This window comes from Trachypithecus francoisi, unplaced genomic scaffold, assembly GCF_009764315.1.
Source record: "Trachypithecus francoisi isolate TF-2019V2 unplaced genomic scaffold, Tfra_2.0 Contig01585, whole genome shotgun sequence".
Lineage (NCBI taxonomy): Eukaryota > Metazoa > Chordata > Mammalia > Primates > Cercopithecidae > Trachypithecus > Trachypithecus francoisi.
In genome coordinates this window covers 11,062,644-11,081,814 of record NW_022681444.1, presented here as the reverse complement: position 1 = coordinate 11,081,814, position 19,171 = coordinate 11,062,644, and the positions used below count along the sequence as shown (strand labels likewise).

The 19,171-nt window shown below is 55.6% G+C and overlaps 1 protein-coding gene across 3 annotated transcripts; it reads left to right on the top strand.

Annotated features, from left to right (window-relative positions):
• The first annotated feature begins 1,583 nt into the window (after nucleotides 1-1,583).
• Nucleotides 1,584-14,625, top strand: GBGT1 (globoside alpha-1,3-N-acetylgalactosaminyltransferase 1 (FORS blood group)). Of its 3 annotated transcripts, XM_033195152.1 has the most exons (7): nucleotides 1,584-1,760; nucleotides 2,973-3,162; nucleotides 4,076-4,141; nucleotides 10,906-10,956; nucleotides 11,035-11,070; nucleotides 11,652-11,786; nucleotides 13,326-14,625. In XM_033195152.1, exons 2-7 carry the CDS (start codon nucleotides 3,026-3,028, stop codon nucleotides 13,951-13,953), a joined length of 1,053 nt encoding a protein of 350 aa, XP_033051043.1. In that variant the 5' UTR covers nucleotides 1,584-1,760; nucleotides 2,973-3,025; the 3' UTR covers nucleotides 13,954-14,625. The 3 variants fall into 3 exon arrangements, with proteins under 3 accessions (XP_033051043.1, XP_033051044.1, XP_033051045.1); XM_033195153.1 differs by lacking the exon at nucleotides 11,652-11,786; XM_033195154.1 differs by lacking the exon at nucleotides 1,584-1,760 and having other exon boundaries at nucleotides 3,109-3,162; nucleotides 10,869-10,956.
• Nucleotides 14,626-19,171: the final 4,546 nt, after the last annotated feature.

The window sequence follows — 19,171 nt, the reverse complement described above, 5'->3', positions numbered from 1 at the left end:
AGTAATATTTAATAAGAGTTTTCTTTAAGTCATATATAGAGACAGACAGAAAAACAGAGACAGAGAGAGACAACTGGAAGGCTAGCAGCGACTTTTCTCCCCACTGTTCTTCTCCCGCTCTGCCTGACTTGGATTTGTTCTTTCTGGTTCCCTTGAACACCGCAAGTCTCTGCCTACATTTGTATTTCAGCCCATTTAACTCCCAGATGAGAAAGATGTCCACATGGACCTACAGTGTTTTCTCCCATCTTCCTTTTACCTCCCTTGCCTTTGATTATTATATTTTTAAGTCATGGATGTCTCTCTTGTCTTTCTTTACCTTTGCATCCAGCCCCTTCCAGGCCAGTGCTGTCTTTAGGCCAAATTCTTTCTCCTCTCAGGGTGCAGCAGGGAGGGATGGAGAGACTGCTAGCTGCGCCCAGTAGGCAGAGCCATAGGGCTAGGTCGGCCCTGTCTTGGTCACCTTAAAGCTGTATTAGAAAACAATTCCCAGAGAGGCATCAGTGTCTGGAAGGCAGACCAGGGAACTCTGCAAACATAAACTGAGTAACGAAAATGAATCAGCAGATCCCAGACCAGGTCCCAGGGAGGTCGTGTTTGCAATTAAAAGGTGGAAGCGTGACCTTTTAAACAGCACTCACCAGCTCCCAGGGCCAGTACCAGGCTCCCACAGACTGAGAAAACAGGCCCTGCCTTATAGGAACCTGTGGTCCTTGAGAGAAACCCCAAGGACACAGGTAATCATCACACCTCTGAGGCGACTGGGAGGCTGTGCCCAGGCACCAGGCAGGTCTGGGTTTCCAACTTCCAGCTACACTGTGACCTGGAGCACACCCGTAACCTCTCTGAGCCCCTCTCTGGCTGGGTCCCACCCCCCACCCCTTTGGTCACTCTCTCCTTTATTTTCCCTTAGGGCCCTTTCATTTTGCCTTCCTGCCCCTCCCCTCCTACACCCTGCCTAGAAGAGGCTTCTGCTACAAAAACCTTCTACCCTATGCGCTGGTCGACCTCTGGTGAGCTGCAAGAGGGTCTCTCCTGGGGTCCCAGAGTCCCTGGGGTGGACAAGAGCAGCCCTTCGTGGAAGGGATAATGCAACACAGGCCGTGGAAAGAAAGCGCGACCAGTGCCATTTCACAGAAGAGGACACGGAGGTTCCCGGTAATTCTGGGAGCCACTCGCTTGTGTCCCCTCGCTGGGCAGGGGCGCCTGGCTCAGAGGCCCCGAGCAAAGGAGGACAGATCCTAAACCGGACAGCAAGTGGCGTCCAGCTCGTTCTCCCTTTCCGTGACTGCTTCAAAGCTCTTATAAACAAGGTAAGGTTTTCCTCACAAATCGCTTCATTTCTCCACCTGCACCCTACCCTGCCCCCGGACCTGCGCTTCTTGGCCCCCCGAGCTGCCCCTGCTGCATCCTAGGCCGAGTTCTAGGCGGCTAGCGGAAGCCAGGCCCAGGGGTCAGCTCAGGCGCTCAGCTGATCCCCCGGGATCCAGCTCCTGGGCCGCAGGGAAGGCGCTCTCGGACCGCAGGGGCGGGGCCTGCGGTAGGTGGGCGGGGCTGCGGCTCCCTCGTTCCTGCCTGGCTTCTCCAGCCTCGCCCGCTGCCCCGCTGCCTGCCCTGCTCCAGGCTCTGCCTGCCCTGCTCCAGGCTCCACCTGCGCCGCCGATTGCCCGGGTATCGCGGGGGCCCAGGCCAGCTGAGTCCGTTTTCTGCGCCGGGGTGGCGCCCCTCCATCCGTCGTAACGCCGGTCCGGCAGCAAGGAGGGAGTCTGCACCCGGTAGGGAGAGTCGAGCTCCCTCGGCCCCACCCAGTCCCTGCCGAGCGGGGGGCCAAGGAGGAGGGCCCTGAGCCCAGGAGGTGCGCATCTCGGACCCAGAGTCTCGGGTCCCGACCACGGGCTGGGGCCGGCGGCGCTCGGGAATGGGCTCTGCGTTCGCGGGAGGCGGGGGCGAGACGGAGCTTGGAGGCCCGGGTGGGGAAACTGAGGCCCCAGAGGAAGAGAGAGGGAGAGGGCTTGCCGGACACTCCCGAGTGGCAGCGGCCTAATCCCCAGAACCCCCGCCCTCCGCTCACTGTGGCCCAGGCTGCGCCCAGCGTTTCACAGCCTTTCCGGTGCATCTTCCCCCCGGGCGCCGCGTGCCGGCCGCCATCCACTGAGGCTGGGAGCAGGGGATGACTGACCCAAGGTCACCAAGCCAGCGGGTTGAGGCGCGTTCCCATCGTTCTGTGGAGAACCCGGGGCCTGCCTCCCAGAGAGGTGGACAGCGACCACCTCGCTCCGCTCGGGGAATCCTGGGCGCCCCTCCCCGCTCATCCTGCGCTGGGACTGCGTGTGTCCTTGCTGTGCCTGGGGGCTTGATTTCCAGCGGACGGTGGACTGGCCCATGCGCCCCTCCCGGCGGCCTCGGCTCCCCTCCGAGAATGGACCAGGTGAGGGAGACGCGGGAGCCAAGGCAGGGGTCCACCGCCTTCGCGAAGTCAGTCCCAGCCCCTCTCCTAAAGGGCTGCTGGAAGTAACAGCTGAGCACCCAGCCACTGCCATCGTGCGCCTCCCAGAGCTGCCAGAGCTGAACCCGGGATCTAGCGGGACCCAGAGTCCACATGACCCTAGTGGGTGACCGAGGGGAGGGCAGGGCTGCAGGGCTGGGGTCACCGTCTCCCGATAAAGAGCATTCCTGGCCCGGCGAGGTGGCTCATGCGTGTAATCCCAACACTTTGGGAGGCCTAGGAGGGAGGATCACCTGAGGTCGGGAGACCAGCCTGACCAACATGGAGAAACCTCGTCTCTACTAAAAATACAGAAATTAGCTGGGCGTGGTGGCTTATGCCTGGAATCCAGCGACTGGGAAGGCTGAGACAAGAGAATAGCTTGAACCCAAGAGAAGAGGTTGCAGTGAACTGAGATTGCGCCACTGCACTCCAGCCCTGGTGACAAGAGTGAAACTCCATCTCAAAAAAAAGCATTCCTTTGCAGGTGTTCCTGGGACCTCAGAAACCAGGCTCAGAGCTTGACATCCCTGCAAGGGGATGGCCTCATCTGCCCAGACCGGTGGGGTCTCTGCAGGTGCCCAGGCTCTGGTGCAGCCCCCAGCAATGCATCGCCAGAGACTGGCCCTGGGTCTGGGGTTCTGCCTGTTGGCGGGCACAAGCCTCAGTGTCCTGTGGTGAGTCTGCCCCACGGAACTCTTCCTGTCTCTATTCCCACCCAGGACTCCCACTGTCTCTGAAGGTCAACCCCAAAACCTTGATCTCCTTGTAGGATTCCAGATCCCACCAACCCCTCTCCTGACTCACCTGTCCTCCAATCTCAGCTCCAGCAAGACCCAACTAGTGTCCCTGGCTTCTGAGTTCTGTCTTGTACTGGTCTCCTGGCCTTTGACTTGCTTTTTTTTTTGAGACAGAGTCTTGATCTGTGGCCGAGGCTGGAGTGCAGTGGCACGGTCTCGGCTCACAGCAAGCTCCACCTCCCAGGTTCACTCCATTCTCCTGCCTCAGCCTCCTGAGTAGCTGGGACTACAGGAGCCCGCCACCTCGCCCAGCTAACTTATTTGTACTTTTAGTAGAGACGGGGTTTCACCATGTTAGTCAGGATGGTCTCGATCTCCTGACCTTGTGATCCGCCTGCCTCAGCCTCCCAAAGTGTTGGGATTACAGGCGTGAGCCACCGCGCCCGGTCCTTGACTTGCTCTTTTCTCTGCCTGGACCATCCTTCAACCAATGTTGATGGGGAATCCCTGTTCACGCTCCGATATTCCCTCTTTGTTTCTGTCCTTCCATGAAGCTCCTGGGGCTGCCCCTCACTCTGCTGTTTGTGTGGCGGGGCCTGGCATCAAGAATATACACTCCCTGGGAATGAATGACTGCATGGGTGAATGAATGACTGCATGCCAGGCCCTGTGACACATGCTGGGAATACCAGTAGGCTTTGTCCTCCGAGGTCAACCAGACCTACAGAATGACAGGGGACCTGGTCTCCTAATGCACTATGGGAGACCTTCACTCCCAGTGATGTGCGTGAGGTGTGTTTTCAGCCTCTGGAGCAGAGTGGATCAACAGATTTTTTCTTTTTCTTCACAGGTTGTACGCTGAGAACTGGCTGCCAGTCTCCTATGTCCCCTATTATCTCCCCTGCCCAGAGATCTTGTAAGTATGGGTGGGGCTAGGAGAAGTGGGGGCCCTGTGGGCTGCTCACAGCTGGGGAGACCTGAGAGTATTTAAGTTCACTTCATCTGCCGGTTCCTGAGTTCTAAGTTCATGTTTCTGATAAATGCAATAGTATTTAGTTAATTTAAGGGCTGTGACAAATGTGAAGTGAAATTCCCATTTCGGTCTTCCAGCATCCTTGCAGCTCCCTGCATGGTCTGACCTTCCACATTTTGCACAGCTGTGAGCCTCACTTGCTGTGTCTGGCCACTGAGAACAGAGAGTGCAATGATGCCCATAAATAGCCTGCTGTTGCTCCTGGTGACCAGCAGGCGCCCAGTGCTTTTAGGACTTGACCCTGTTGCTCAGTTTTGTGTTCCATGGATTCAAGGAACAAATGAACATGTGACCAAAGTCCTCCTTACTTAAGGAGTTGTTTTTTTTCTGGGTTTTTTTTTTTTTTTTTTTTTTTTGAGTCAGAATCTCACTCTGTTGCCCTGGCTGGAGTGCAGTGGTACCATCTCAGCTCACCACAACCTCCGCCTCCCCAGTTCAGGAGATTCTCCTGTCTCAGCCTCCCGAGTAGCTGGGATTACAGGCACCTGCCACCATACCCGGCTAATTTTTGTATTTTTAGTTGAGACAGCGTTTCGCCATGTTGGCCAGGCTGATCTCGAACCCCTGACCTCAAGTGATCCACCTACCTCAGCCTCCCAAAGTGCTGGGATTATAGGCGTGAGCCACCGCGCCCGGCCGAGTCTGACTTTTTAACAGTTAAGCCTGAAAAAATGAGTTGGGATAATCTCAGAGGAGCATCTGGTCTTTTGTTTTTCATGACAACTCAAGGAAAGTTAAACATCTGAATCATAGACCACTAATTAACAAGGCATGTTTTATATTGTAAACATAGAAGATAGTAAATTAGGAAGCCAGGAAGGAGAAAAGATGAAAGAAAAAGAAAACCCTGTCAGGTTCACCTGTCAAAAATTACACTCCAATTCCGAAGTTCGTTGTTTGCTTTGCTTGTTTGTTCCGCTTTCAAATTTAACAGATTAGATATTTACATGGTTCTAAATGCAAAATGGCTGCTTGCCATTTAGAACAGTTGTGGTCATACTGTTTTTGCAGTTTTTATTCTGTTTTCCCAGAATGAACTTTATTTTTCAATGTGTGTCCCATCCCCTTTTTTTTCAAAATGAGATAAAGTCTCACTGTGTTGTCCAGTCTGGTCTCGGACTCCTGGGCTCAAGCAACCCTCCTGCCTCAGCCTCCCAAAGTGCTGAGATTACAGGCATGAGCTACCGCATCGGCCTGATCACCATCATCTTATTCCACCCAGGGGCTGGCACATAATTTTTCAGTCTCTCTCTCTTTCCCACCACCAATTGCTCTCGGCATTTATGATGCTCCCAGTTTCCCAGGGCTCTAAGTTAGTTTGTGATGAGCAGCATAACCCTTTCTCCATTTCAAAGATCGTTTTGTTCAGACGTGTTCCTTTAGTGGCCGGAGGATGTGGATAGGTTCTGATCCATCTCATCGGGTTATTTCAGAAGGACCACAGCACAGCAGTCACTCATTCATGTGCCCTGCCTGAGCAGTACCCAGCAAAGCCACCCTGTAATACACCTGGGCTACTGCTGGGAATACCAGGGGTTATGAAAACAAAAATGAACCTACCTTGCTGATTGGGAGAGGGAAATGCTATCCTCTTTGGTATAAATTTTATTTATGATGATGATGATGATGATGATTATATTGAGACAGAGGCTCACTTTGCCGCTCAGGCGGGAGTGCAGTGGCGTGATCTCAGCTCATTGCAACCTCCGCCTCCCGGGTTCAAGCAATTCTCATGCCTCAGTCATCTAAACAGCTGGGATTACAGGCGCACCAGCTAATTATTGTATTTTTAGTAGAAACAGGGTTTCATCATGTTGGCCAGTCTGGTCTTTGCCCACCTCAGCCAGGCTTCGCCCCCACCACTGGCCTCCCAAAGTGCTGGGATTAAAGGCCTGAATCACCACCCCTGGACTTAATTTTTTTTTTTTTTTTATTACTAGTGAGACTCTCTTTTCCCTATGTCTTCCCATTAATTGAATTTTTTCTTGTGTGAAGTGCTTCCTCCCCACCTTCTCTGTTTGGTCCGTTTGTGGGTTCTCTATCATCACCCTTGGCTGAGTATACCTACAACATTTTTTTCTTCTTTACAGTTTGTCTATCTTTTGTGTGTATGTGTGGTGGGGGAAGATAAGGTCTGGCTCTGTCACTCAGGCTGGAGTGCAGTGGCATTATTACAGCTCACTACAGCCTTGACCTCCTGGGTTCAAGTGATCCTCATACCTTAGCCTCCCAAGTAGCTGGGACCACAGGTACGCACCACCACACCTCCTAGCTCATTTTTTATTTGTAGAGACGGGGTCTCACTATGTTGCCCAGGCTGGTCTGGAACTCCTGGCCTCAAAGGGTCCTCCCAACTCACCCTTGCTGGGATTGCAGGTGTGAGCCACCACACTGGCCTGCTTTTGTATTCTTTTTTTTTTTTTTTTTTTTTGAGACGGAGTCTTGCTCTGTCGCCCAGGCTGGAGTGCAGTGGCTGGATCTCAGCTCACTGCAACCTCCGCCTCCCGGGTTCACGCCATTCTCCTGCCTCAGCCTCCCAAGTAGCTGGGACTACAGGCGCCCGCCACCTCGCCTGGCTAATTTTTTGTATTTTTAGTAGAGACGGGGTTTCACCGTGTTAGCCAGGATGGTCTCGATCTCCTGACCTCGTCATCCGCCCGTCTTGGCCTCCCAAAGTGCTGGGATTACAGGCTTGAGCCACCGCGCCCGGCCTGCTTTTGTATTCTTGTGTGTAACTCTTCACTGCAGCTGGAGTGTGTCTGGGCTTGTGGAGAGAAAAGAGGAGCCAGGGAGGTACAGAATGTTGGGCTGTTTGGTGCCCCTTCTAACTCCTGACAACTTCTTGAAATCCCAGGGCTTTCTGAGCAGGGCCCTGAAATATACTTGCTTGTAGGAAACTAGAGCAGAGGGCCAGTTTGACAAATTGACTTGAAAAAATTCTTGATTCAGGAGTAGCAACTTGGCTGGGTGTGGTGGCTCACGCCTATAATCCCAGCACTTCAGGAGGCCAAGGCTGGTGGATCACTTGAGCTCAGGAGTTGAGACCAGTCTGGCCAACATGATGAAACCTCATCTCTAATAAAAATACAAAAACTGGCGGGTGTGGTGGCACACACCTGTAGTCCCAGCTACTTGGGAGGCTGAGGCAGGAGAATCACTTGAACCCGGGAGGCTGAGGTTACAGTGAGCCAAGATCACACCACTGCACTCCAGCTGGGAAGACAAGATGACTGAGGCTCCATCTAAAAAAAGAAAAAAAAAAAGTAGCTACTATTCACAAAAGGACAAAAACTTAATTATTCCACTTATAGGAAGTACCTTCCATACTCAAGTTCATAGAGGCAGAAGTAGAATTATGGTTCCCAGGGGGGAGGGGCAATGGCAAACTCTTGTTTAATGAGGGTCCAAGCTTCCTTTTGGGATGATGAAAAAGCCTGAACACAAATGTTGGATCGTTGCATGACAATGTGAATGTACCTAATGCCACTGAACTGTACACTTAGAAGTTGGCTAAGGTAGTAAATCTTGTGTTTTGTACACTTTACCACAAATAAAAGAGCGTAGCCTAGAGGTAGAAGAGTTCAAGGAGGCTTCAGCCATCCCACCATACATGACGTATTGAAACTCACAGAGGACCAGGCCAGGCGGCTCATGCCTGTAATCCTAGCACTGTGGGAGGCCGAGACAGGCAGATCACTTGAGCTCAGGAGTTCAAGACCAGCCTGGGCAACATGGTGAAACCCCGTCTCTACCAAAAATATTAATACAAAAACAGCTGGGTGTGGTGGTGGGCACCTGTGGTCCCAGCTCCTCAGGGGACTGGTGTGGGAGCATCGCTTGGGCTCAGGCAGTCAAGGCTGCAGTTAGCTGAGTTTGTGCCACTGCACTCTAGCCTGGGCAACACAGAGGGACCCCATCTCAAAAAAGAAAAGAAAGAAAGAAAAGAAACTTACAAGGACCTGGCAGACTACCGTGTCATCAGTGGGTGGGATCCTTACGAGCTTCTGCCTGGGGACAATCAGCCTCCGGCCTTTTCTTGCTGCTGCTGGCTGGGTGGCTTTTCCCTTTTCTTTTCTTTTCTTTTTTTTTTTTGAGACGGATTCTCCCACTGTCGCCAGGCAGGAGTGCAATGGCGGGATCTTGGCTCACTGCACCCTCCGCCTCCCGCATTCAAGCGATTCTCCTGCCTCAGCCTCCTGAGTAGCTGGGACTACAGGCGCGCGTCACCACGCCCAGCTAATTTTTGTATTTTTAGTAGAGACGGGGTTTCACCATGTTGGCCAGGTTGGTTTCGATCTCTTGACCTTGTGATCCATCCGCCTCGGCCTCCCAAAGTGCTGGCATTACAGACGTGAGCCACTGCGCCCGGCCAGTCTTTCCCTTCTCTGTGCCTCGCTTCCACCTGCTGGAAACACTCTAAGTGGATGGTTTTACTGTCCCCATTTTGTGGATGAGGAAACTAAAGTTCATAGGGTCAAATGTCTGGCTCCAGGTCCCTGGGCCAGTTGGTGGCAGAGCCAGAGGTGAGCCCAGGGGTCTGACCCTGCAGCCCTGGCACCTCCTTCATGGACCCCTTCTTTCTTCTCCACCCAGTTTGACTTTGAAAGTGACCATGCAGACTGCCTGCCAAGACTTGCCCAGGATCCCTCACCTTATTGAGCACTTGCTCCATGCTGGACATGGGCCAAGAGCCCCTCACGCACCTTGTGTAATTCTCGCCACTGCTAGGGCTAAGGTTGGTTTTGCCCATTTTGCAGATGCAGAGAAATGGCAGTCAGGGATCCACTAGAGAAACAGAACCAGTAAGAGGTAGGCAGGTGGACAGACAGGCCAACATACCTGGGAAAATTGACGTATGTGATGGTGAGGCTGGCTAGGTAGCTGAAACTCAGACAGGAGTGGACACTACAGCCCACAGGTGAAAGTTCTTTTTTTTTTTTTTTTGAGATAGGGTCCCACTTTGTGGGTGGCCCAGGCTGGAGTGCAGTAGTATGATTACAGCTCACTACAGCCTCCACCTCCTGGGCTCAAACCATCCTCCTGCTTCAGCCTCCCAAGTAGCCAGGACCACAGGTGCACACCACCACACCCAGCTAATTTTTGTTGTTTTTGTAGAGACTAGGACTTGCCATGTTTCCCAAGCTGGTCTTGAACTTCTGGATTCAAGTGCTTTGCCCACCTCGGCCTCCCAAAGTGCTGGGATTACAGGTGTGAGTGACCTGGGCTGGCCACCAGTTCTGTTCTTAAGGCCTTTCAACCAATTGGATCAGTCCCACCCAGGTTGTCTAGGATATTCTGTTGGGGTCCGCGTGTTTCCTAAACAAAGGAATGAACACACAAGACAACACAGGACAAGACAGACATGGCGGCCGCGCCGAACGGCACACTCTGCTCTATTGTATCCAGCCGTTTGCGGAATGTGACCAAGTCACGGGGCGTGTGTTGCTTCTCTGACCTTTTCTTCACTCCCAAGATCAGTAAACATTGACCAGTTCCCAGAGCCCACTGTTTACAGCTGGCTCCTCTGTCCTTCCTGTTTGCAGAAAAGGACCGTCCTGCTTTGTCTGCAAGAGCACGGCTTATCGGGAACGTCTCGTTTGCGAGCACGCAGTCCTCTACATATTCCCTTTTACATCAAATCAACTGATATAGAATGTTAATCACATCTACAGAATACTTTCACAGACCAACATAGCAAGACCCCATCTCTACAAAATTTTAAAAAATCAGCCGGGGGTGGTAATGAGTGCCTGGCAGGTGCAGCTACTCAGGAGGCTAAGGTAGGAGGATTGCTTGAACCCAGGAGGTTGAGGCTGCAATGAGCTATGATTGTACCACTGCACTCCAGCCTGGGCAACAGAGCAAGACCCCGTCTCTTAAAAAAAAAAAAAAATGTTTCACAGCAACACTTTGACTTGTGTTTGAGAAACCGGATACTACAGCCTAACCAAGTTAACACATACAACTGACCATTACAGTGAGCTCAGGTTAATTAGCTCACCTGAGGTCCCAGTCACCAGGCCTTTGCAGCTTTTCTTCCTTTTTTTTTTCTGAGACAGAATCTCGCTCTGTCACCCAGGCTGGAGTGCAGTGGTGCAATCTCAGCTCACTGCAACCTCTGCCTCCCGGGTTCAAGCAATTCTCCTGCCTCAGCCTCCCGAGTAGCTGGGATTACAGTCGCCCGCCACCACGCCCGGCTAATTTTTTGTATTTTTAGTAGGGACGGGGTTTCACCATCTTGGCCAGGCTGGTCTTGATCTCCTAGCTTCGTGATCCACCTGCCTCGGCCTCCCAAAGTGGTGGGATTACAGGCATGAGCTACCGTGCTCCGCCCTTTGCAGCTTTTCAAACCTTCTCTCTGACAATGAGAGCGACATGGTTGGAAAAGCATCAGCCTTGGGACTAAGCAGCACTGGGTTCGAGTCACTGCCCTGTCACTCACTCTCTCAACAACCCTGGACAGATCACTTCTGCAAGGGTCCCCAGCTCCTCTGTAGAGTCGGGTGGGGCTGTGGGGGAAGGTCAGAGGGAGCCTGCATGGACCCTGGGTGCCCGCCCGCAGGGGCCTCTGACTCCTCCTTCTTCCTGTGCTGAGTATCTCTGTCCCCAGTCCCACGATGATGGCTCTCTCTTGCCTCTGCTACCAGCAACATGAAGCTGCACTGCAAGAGGGAGAAGCCACTCCAGCCCGTGACATGGTAAGGAGACTGGCATTTCCCCTTTTGTGGCCTTGAGGGTGGTGGCTCCCCTCCACCACTGGTCCTTCTTGGTTGCAGGTCACAGTACCCCCAGTCCAAGCTGCTGGAGCACAGGTAGGTGTCATGGAGAGGCCTGAAGGGGGTGGGGGGAGGGGCCAAAAGAGCTCTGATTTATAAGTTGGGGTAGTGGAGGTGTCAATATCAGGGTGGCCTTGGGGCCCAGAGAGTTAGGGACTATGGACAGACACAGGGCTGGGAGTCAGGGACCTGGGCTGTGTGACCTTGGGCAGGGTACCCAACTGCTCTGAGCTTTTTCTGTGCAGGTGGATAATAGTACCTAGCTCCCTGGAGGTTGGAGGAGCAGATGAGAGGTACTGTAACATCTGCGGTGTCTGCACTCGGTGCTCGGGCCATTGTTCTTAACAATGTTGCCTTGCCCTTTTTAATGACCCTCACTTATTAGGGGCCTGGCACACATGGACAATGCCAGGGTCCTCCTTGGTGTGCGTTAACTCCTGCTCCTCCTAACCCTGCTGGGAGGTGACTGTCATTATTCCCCCTTTCCATGTGAGGAAAGGGAGGCCCAGAGATGGGGACCAAGCTGTCCCGGTCACACAGTGTGAGAGCCAGGGCCGGGAGGAGACTTAGGCTTTCACAGGGGAGGGTCTCAGTGCCCACAGCCCCCCTGCTGCCAGGCCCACACAGCTGCTGACACTCACACCCTGGTTAGCGCCCATCGTCTCCGAGGGGACCTTCAACCCAGAGCTTCTGCAGCACATCTACCAGCCACTGAACCTGACCATTGGGGTCACGGTGTTTGCCGTGGGGAAGTGAGTAGTGGGCTGGGGAAGGGGAGGGAGGTCTCCCTGAGCCACAGGAGTTTATAGTCAGGAAGAGCCCAGACGTGCACACAGGACCCTGCTGGGCACCCGGCGGGGCTCGGAACCAGGTGCCGAGCAGACAGAAAGTGCAGAGTAGGGTGTGATAGTGGGATGGGGGCTTCCTGGGGTAGGGGGTCTGGCTCTAGCATAGACGGGAGGCAGAGTCCAGGTGAGGGGACAGCAGGAGCCTTTGTCAGGAGGTCCCATTGCCCCTCCCTGTTTCATCTGGACCCCTCCTCTGCCCTTGTCTCTCCCTGACCCCACCTGGCCTTCCTTAGGAGCTGCTGCTTGGCAGCCTCCCTTTGGGCCCCTGGGACTCCTTCCTGGAACTTCCTGGGGCCCCAAGCCCTAAAGCATGGCCAGATGATGAATGGCCCACCTAGGGTCAGGTGGCCCCCTTGTCCAATGAGTTTTGGCCTGGGGGCAGGGCTGTGTCAACCACACTCCACTCCATGCCCCCAGCATCTAGCTCAACTGCTTTCCCTTAATTCGTCCACTTAATTCGTCCACTTAGCCGCTTCTTGGCTACTTTCTTCTCTGTGGTACTCAATGTTCCTGCCTGTATAATGGGAATGCTTTAAGGCAGCTTATGAAGATCAAAGATCATAAGAATTCTTAGAATGTTGCTGGGCACTTAGAAATTGCTCAATAAAACTTCACCTGGTCTAGGAGGATAAGAATCTCTACCAGGGCCGGGCGCGGTGGCTCACGCCTGTAATCCCAGCACTTTGGGAGGCGGAGACGGGCGGATCACGAGGTCAGGAGATCGAGACCATCCTGGCTAACACGGTGAAACTCTGTCTCTACTAAAAATACATTTAAAAAATTAGCTGGGCACGGTGGTGGGCGCCTGTAGTCCCAGCTACACGGGAGGCTGAGGCAGGAGAATGGCATGAACCTGGGAAGCGGAGCTTGCAGTGAGTGGAGATCGTGCCACTGCACTCCAGCCTGGGCGACAGAGTGAGACTCCGTCTCAAAAAAAAAAAAAAAAAAAAAAAATCTCTACCAGGAGGCCGGGCGCAGTGGCTCATGCCTGTAATCCTAGCACTTTGGGAGGCCGAGGCAGACAGATCACGAGGTCAGGAGATCGAGACCATCCTGGCCACAAAAAAAATTAGCCAGGCGTGGTGGCAGGTGCCTGTAGTCCCAGCTACCTGGGAGGCTGAGGCAGGAGAATGGCATGAACTCGGGATGCGGAGCTTGCAGTGAGCCGAGATCACGCCACTGCACTCCAGCCTGGGCGACAGAGCGAGACTCCACCTCAAAAAAAAAAAAAAAAATCTACCAGGAACATGCTTACAACAGCCGTTAAGAGGCTGGTACTAGCGTTTTGGGAATTGGACAAATGAGGACCCGGAGGGTTGGAGCAGAGTGACATCTTGAGATGGGGAGCAGGTAAGTGGACCCCAGCCTGGCTGACCCCAGCACACAGTGGAGACCCAGGCAGGCTGCTGGGGTAGCGGTGGGTGACCGGGTGATCATCACTAGGTACACTGACTTCATCCAGTCCTTCCTGGAGTCAGCCGAGGAGTTCTTCATGCGTGGGTACCAGGTACACTACTACATCTTCACTGACAACCCTGCAGCCGTTCCCGGGGTCCCGCTGGGTCCCCGCCGGCTCCTCAGCACCATCCCCATTCAGGGTCACTCCAACTGGGAAGAGATATCCATGCGCCGGATGGAGACCATCAGCCAGCACATTGCTAAGAGGGCTCACCGGGAGGTGGACTACCTCTTTTGCCTTGATGTGGACATGGTGTTTCGGAACCCGTGGGGCCCTGAGACCTTGGGAGACCTGGTGGCTGCCATTCACCCAAGCTACTACGCCACACCCCGCCAGCAGTTTCCCTACGAGCACAGGCGTGTTTCCACTGCCTTTGTGGCAGACAGCGAAGGGGACTTCTATTATGGTGGGAAAGTCTTTGGGGGGCAGGTGGCCAGGGTATATGAGTTTACCAGGGGCTGTCACATGGCCCTCCTGGCGGACAAGGCCAACGGCATCATGGCAGCCTGGCGGGAGGAAAGCCACCTGAATCGTCGCTTCATCTCAAGCCGTCCAAGGTGCTGTCCCCCGAGTACCTCTGGGATGACAGGAAGCCCCAGCCGCCCAGCCTGAAGCTGATCTGCTTTTCTACACTGGACAAGGATATGAGCTCCTGAGGAGCTGACCATGGAGCTGGGGGTGCCGTGGATGGGGATCCAAAGCCCTGCAGCCACCAGTGCTTCACTAGCGTGCAGACCAGCCCTGTCCCACCTCCCTCTGTCAGTCAGGCGAATTCAACTGGAAAAGGGATGTGGAAAGGCCACTGTGAACTGCAGAGGGCTGTGCACACAGTAGCACACAAGATCTCACAGTAATGTGGCACAGGAACGGTGAGACGGGGGAGGGGAGGCACAGTTACAAAGGCAGGGCCCAGCAGGCTTGCCGTGTTCTGCAGCCGTGCCTTTGTGGGGCAGGCTCTGAAGCCTCAGCCCGACTCAGAGTGGTGCCCCGCAGCGCCAGCCTCCTGTTTATTGCATATTGCCCTTAACATAGCATTTCTAATACCCTAGTGTGAAGGCACCTGAGACCCCTTTTCTCTGGTCACAGGGGTCCTGTGTCCCTTGATGTCTCCCAACCACATGTAGCTAATTCCTCACTCAGGCCCCCAGAGCGAGCCTTTGAAATGGAGCAGGTCTAGGCTCCCTCTGGTTTCCTGCACCCCAAAGTGAGCCGCACTCTCAGGGGACTAGCCACCTCCTTCTTAAGAGGGTTTGGGGCAGTTTATAATAAAGGTGGTGTGTGCTCGACCCTAGCTAGGGTGATTTTTTGTTTGTTTTGCTTTTGTTTTTTTTGAGACTGAGTTTCGCTCTTGTCACCCAGGCTGGAGTTCAGTGGCGTGATCTTGGTTCACTGCAACCTCTGCCTCCCAAGCGATTCTTGAACCTCCCAAGGTTCAAGCGATTCTCCTGCCTCAGCCTCCCAAATAGCTGGGATTACAGGCACCCGCCACAGCCAGCTAATTTTTAAATTTTTAGTAGAAACGGGGTTTCACCATATTGGCCAGGTTGGTCTCAAACTCCTGACCTCGAATGATCCACCTGCCTTGACTTCCCAAAGTGCTAGGATTACAGGTGTGAGCCACCGTGCCTGGCCACTAAGGTGGTTTTTACCTGCACATCCAGCCTGCCTGTGTCTCCAGTGCCTGTTCCATCAGGCAGACTGGATTTCAAACAGAATCGAATGGGGGTGGGGAGTAGGGGATATAGTTACTCCAGAAAATCTGAGCTAAAGCTAGAGGCTGCAACAGATAGTATTTCATTCCAGTTCTCCAGGGAGACCGGGTGAAGCGGAGCGTGCTGGCAGACCTACCACACTCCTGACTGTGTAGAGGGATATGGAGCCCAGCAGCTGGACAACCCTGGGAGCTCCTGTATCCAGGGTCACTGCAGCCCTGTGAGGCCACCAGTGGGCGTGGGACTCTGTGCCAATGGTGCAGGCCAGGATTAGAGAGCTTAGGAAGATGACCTCTCCAGTCTGGACCCAGAAGGACTTCAGAGACCTACAGTGGTTGTCTGCCTGGCCATACAGAGATGGGGTGGGGTATGGGTTCAGGGCTTGGTGGCCTGGTGCTTACTGCCCTGGAGACAGTAGCATCTTTTTCGTGGAAGGAGAAGACAGAGAGGATGGTGGGGTAGACTCTGGTCATATCAGAATGGGCAGGTACCCACCCACTTGGTCACCCGTAGAAAAGTTGGGGCCAGCCCTGAGTTCATTCTTCCTGCACCTGTGTGCACCTGTGGTTTGGCCAGCGAGCAGAGACAGATCCCAAGAGTGTGGACAGATGGAGTGACTAGTTGGAGGAGACAGACTGGGCTGGAGAGGCCTGGCGTTTAGAAGGGGCTCTGGGTGCTTCCTGGGCAGAGGGGCAGGAATGGAACCATGGTCTCTGTGTCCCTCATAGGGAGCGCCTGCTCCAGGGGAGAGGGGGCTGTGCTGAAGGAGTAGGCCCTGCCTCCGGGGAGCTTCTGTTGAAAGCACATAGAGGGCCATGGAAGTGCTGGACTCAGCTGGGTGGATGACTGGGAGATGGGGGACCCGAGGTGACAGCAGACCCTGAGGCTTGGGCAGCTCTGCCTAGCAGGGAAGAAACCCCCCACACCCCTCTCACCCCACTTACACCCAGCTTTACCCCTGGCACACCCTCCCGGATGGGAGTCCCTGAGCCATTTTCAGTAGAGGAAACTGAGACTCTGAGAGGTCCCCAGGAGCTTGCCTGTGATGTGGTCCAGCTGCAGGTTTGAACCCAGGTCGTCTGGGTTCAAGACTGTGCACTGCCTGGGTTGGGAGGAGTGCAGCTCTGAAGGTGAGTGCGTTGTGGAGGAGGATACAGGGAGGGGCAGTGCTGGCAGGGGGCTCTGAGACAGGCAGGAGCTTGATGGGGTCCCTGAGTCAGGATGGCCCCAGGAGGCTAGAGTTGGGGTATAGGGACCAGGTCACACAGGGTTCTGAATGCCAGGCAAGGAGGCAGGGGTCACTGCCGGTCTGTCCCAGCAGGGGGCTCAATATAAATGGGGCCCAAGTGCTGGACTCGGGAAACCTGGCCAGCGAGGCCCCAACACAGGATGAGGCCTCTGATGACCAGCTTGGGGATGAGCGACGGGGAAGAGCCATGAAGTGTGGGGGTCACCACACACAGCAGGGCCTGGCCAGTCAGAGCTGAGTGGCCTGCAGTGCTGGTGCCTTGGCTTGGTGTAAAATTGAATGAGGCCGGGCATGGTGGCTCATGCCTGTAATTCTAGCACTTTGGGAGGCCAAGGCAGGAGGATTGCTGGAACCCAGGAGTTTCAAACCAGCCCGGGCAACATAGTGAGACTTCATCTCTACATAGTTGTTTTAAAAATAAAAAGGGCTGGGCACAGTGGCTCACGCCTGTAATCCCAACACTTTGGGAGGCCGAGGCGGGTAGATCACCTGAGGTCAGGAGTTCGAGAACAGCCTGGCCAACATGGTGAAACCCCGTCTCTACTAAAATACGAAATCAGCTGGGCGTCGTGGCAGGTGCCTGTAATCCCAGCTACTCGGGAGGCTGAGGCAGGAGAATTGCTTGATCCCAGGAGGCGGAGGTTGCAGTGAGCCGAGATCGCACGATTGCATTCCAGCCTGGGGGACAAGAGTGAGACTTCGTCTCAAAAAACAAACAAATGAGACTACATCTGAAAAACAAAAATAAATAAATAAATAATAAAAAGGGACGAAATCAGTGAGCCCTAATAACACTGACTACCCCCAACACTCGCTCAACCCGTGTGAGGCCTCCTTCCCCCAGGCTCCCTCGAGCCCCATCTTACACCAGCTGAAGCTGCAGTTCGACGTCGTGGTCCCGGGTGCTGTCAGGGAAGACAAGGATGGAGGTGGGGAAGGGGAGACCTGACTTTCTCCCTGCCCAGGCTGAGTCCGCTGTCACCTTGGGTCCCCCAGCTCTCAGCCGTCCGCCGAGCCGAGTCCAGCAGGTGGCATCGGGGTGCTGGGCGACAGGGTGAGCGTGTATATTTGGTGACGCCTGCGCGCCGATTCAGCAGCCCCCGCCTGACTGGGGCGAGGTTGGCCCTAGGTCCTAGCCGGGTGGGGAGTACTGAGCAGGCGGCTGGGGCGGAGGGACACGTGAGATCGGCCGCACACAGCGCTTGGCGCGTGGCGCGTGGCGCGTGCGCGCGGCGAGGCGGAGTGACGTGCACGCGCTGTGTGCGGTCCCGCGCAGGCCCCGTGTGCGCGCCCGGCCTTGGACTCCAGGCCCCGCTGCCCCGCGCTGGGAACACCCCCGTTGGCCCGCGGGAGGGAGGCCTGAGCGCGCCTCCGAGCGCGCCCCCGAGCTCGCGCGGCGGGGCGCGCCCCTCGCACCTGCGGGCGGGCTGGGGCGGGGCCGCAGCTGTCCCCGCCCACCCAGGCCCGAGCCCCGGGAGCCGGGGCGGAACCGAGCGGCGGGGCCCGAGCGGCCGGAGCGCGGCGCGGCGCAGACAATGGGAGCGGCGCTGGCGGCGGCTGGGGCAGCCCCGGGGGCCACAGAGTCCTGGGCCCGGCGGGGACCGGAGGCCGCGCCATGAGCCCCGCAGCCGGGCGCACCCCTGCGCCGCGCGCGGGCCGAGGCGAGCGGCCTCTGCGAGCCCCGGGCCCCGCCCTGGGGCCGGCGATGAGCCACCGAGGCTGAGGATGATGGTAGATTGCCAGGTGAGTGCGCGCCGGCCCCAGCCCCGCGTCGCGGGTGGAGGGAGGACCGCACGCCCCCGCCCACACCCACCCGGGGGAGGGAGGCCGGCGCGGCGTCCACGCTGAGCGTGCGCTTACGCAGCTCCGCGTCCAACCCCGACCGGGACAGTAGGGAAACTGAGGACAGGAGAGGGGCAGGGACTGGCCCGGAGCACACGAAGTGGGCGGAGTCCAGAGGTGAAGGGAGGGTTCCGACCTCTTAGGCCAGGAAGGGCTGGACTCACCCTTCCCATGGGGTTTGCTTTGGGACTGACAGCCTCTAAGATCCTGAGGACCCCTGCCCATCTCCCATGTGGGCTCTTTTGCCTGGGCTTCTCCGCCCACGCACAGGCGCAGGCCTGCGCACACATGCTCACACACACGCAGACACACACACCACACACTTCCTGGGAACGGGACGGGACGCTGGGGAAGTGACTGGGGGAAAGAAGAAAGAGGGCAGGGGGTGCTCTGTCATGGGCAGGGGCATCCAGTACCCAACAACATGCCCGGGGCCATGGCACGGGGTGGGGGGCAAGGGGAGGACACGCCAGCTTGATGGGCGGGGGTTCTCCAGGGTTCCCAGGATCTGTCTGGGCTGGGGCAGCCTGGAGAGGACAGATTGTGGGACTCTGTGTTCATCACTGTGATCACCTAGAAGCAGGAAGAGACCCCTTCAGTGTGGACGGGACTGTAGGAAAGGAAGCCGCAAATTCCTGCTCTATAAATTGGAATGTTCGGCCTGGGTGACCCCAGGGGTCCCACAGGCTCATAGACGTGTCTATCGGCCTTAGGTCTCCACTGGGGATGCTCCCACTACCCACCAAGGTCTGTGGAAAATGCCTTCTTCTTGAAGGTCCTTCTGAGCAAGAGAAGCCTGGGGGGCTGAAGGGCTGAGGGCCTGGGGTGGTGCAGAGTGCGCCCAAGCACTGGACTACTCTTGTGGGGCAAGACTGTCCTTGTTGAAGCCTCAGGGTTCTTATTTGGAAGTGGGGCCACAGCCGTTGCCCTGGTTGGAGTGGGGAGGCCTCACGAGTGAACTGGACACCCCAGGGCCAGCAGAGGGAAAGAGGGGAGCAAATGAAGCTTCCGAGGCTCCTTAAATTAC

Excerpts from the sequence above, each read along its gene's own strand:
- GBGT1 (XM_033195152.1), top strand. The coding sequence starts at position 3,026 with ATGGCCTCATCTGCCCAGACCGGTGGGGTCTCTGCAGGTGCCCAGGCT. Across the intron at positions 4,142-10,905 it reads CTCCCCTGCCCAGAGATCTT|CAACATGAAGCTGCACTGCA; the intron begins GTAAGTATGGGT and ends CTCTGCTACCAG. Across the intron at positions 11,071-11,651 it reads TCCAAGCTGCTGGAGCACAG|GCCCACACAGCTGCTGACAC; the intron begins GTAGGTGTCATG and ends CCCTGCTGCCAG.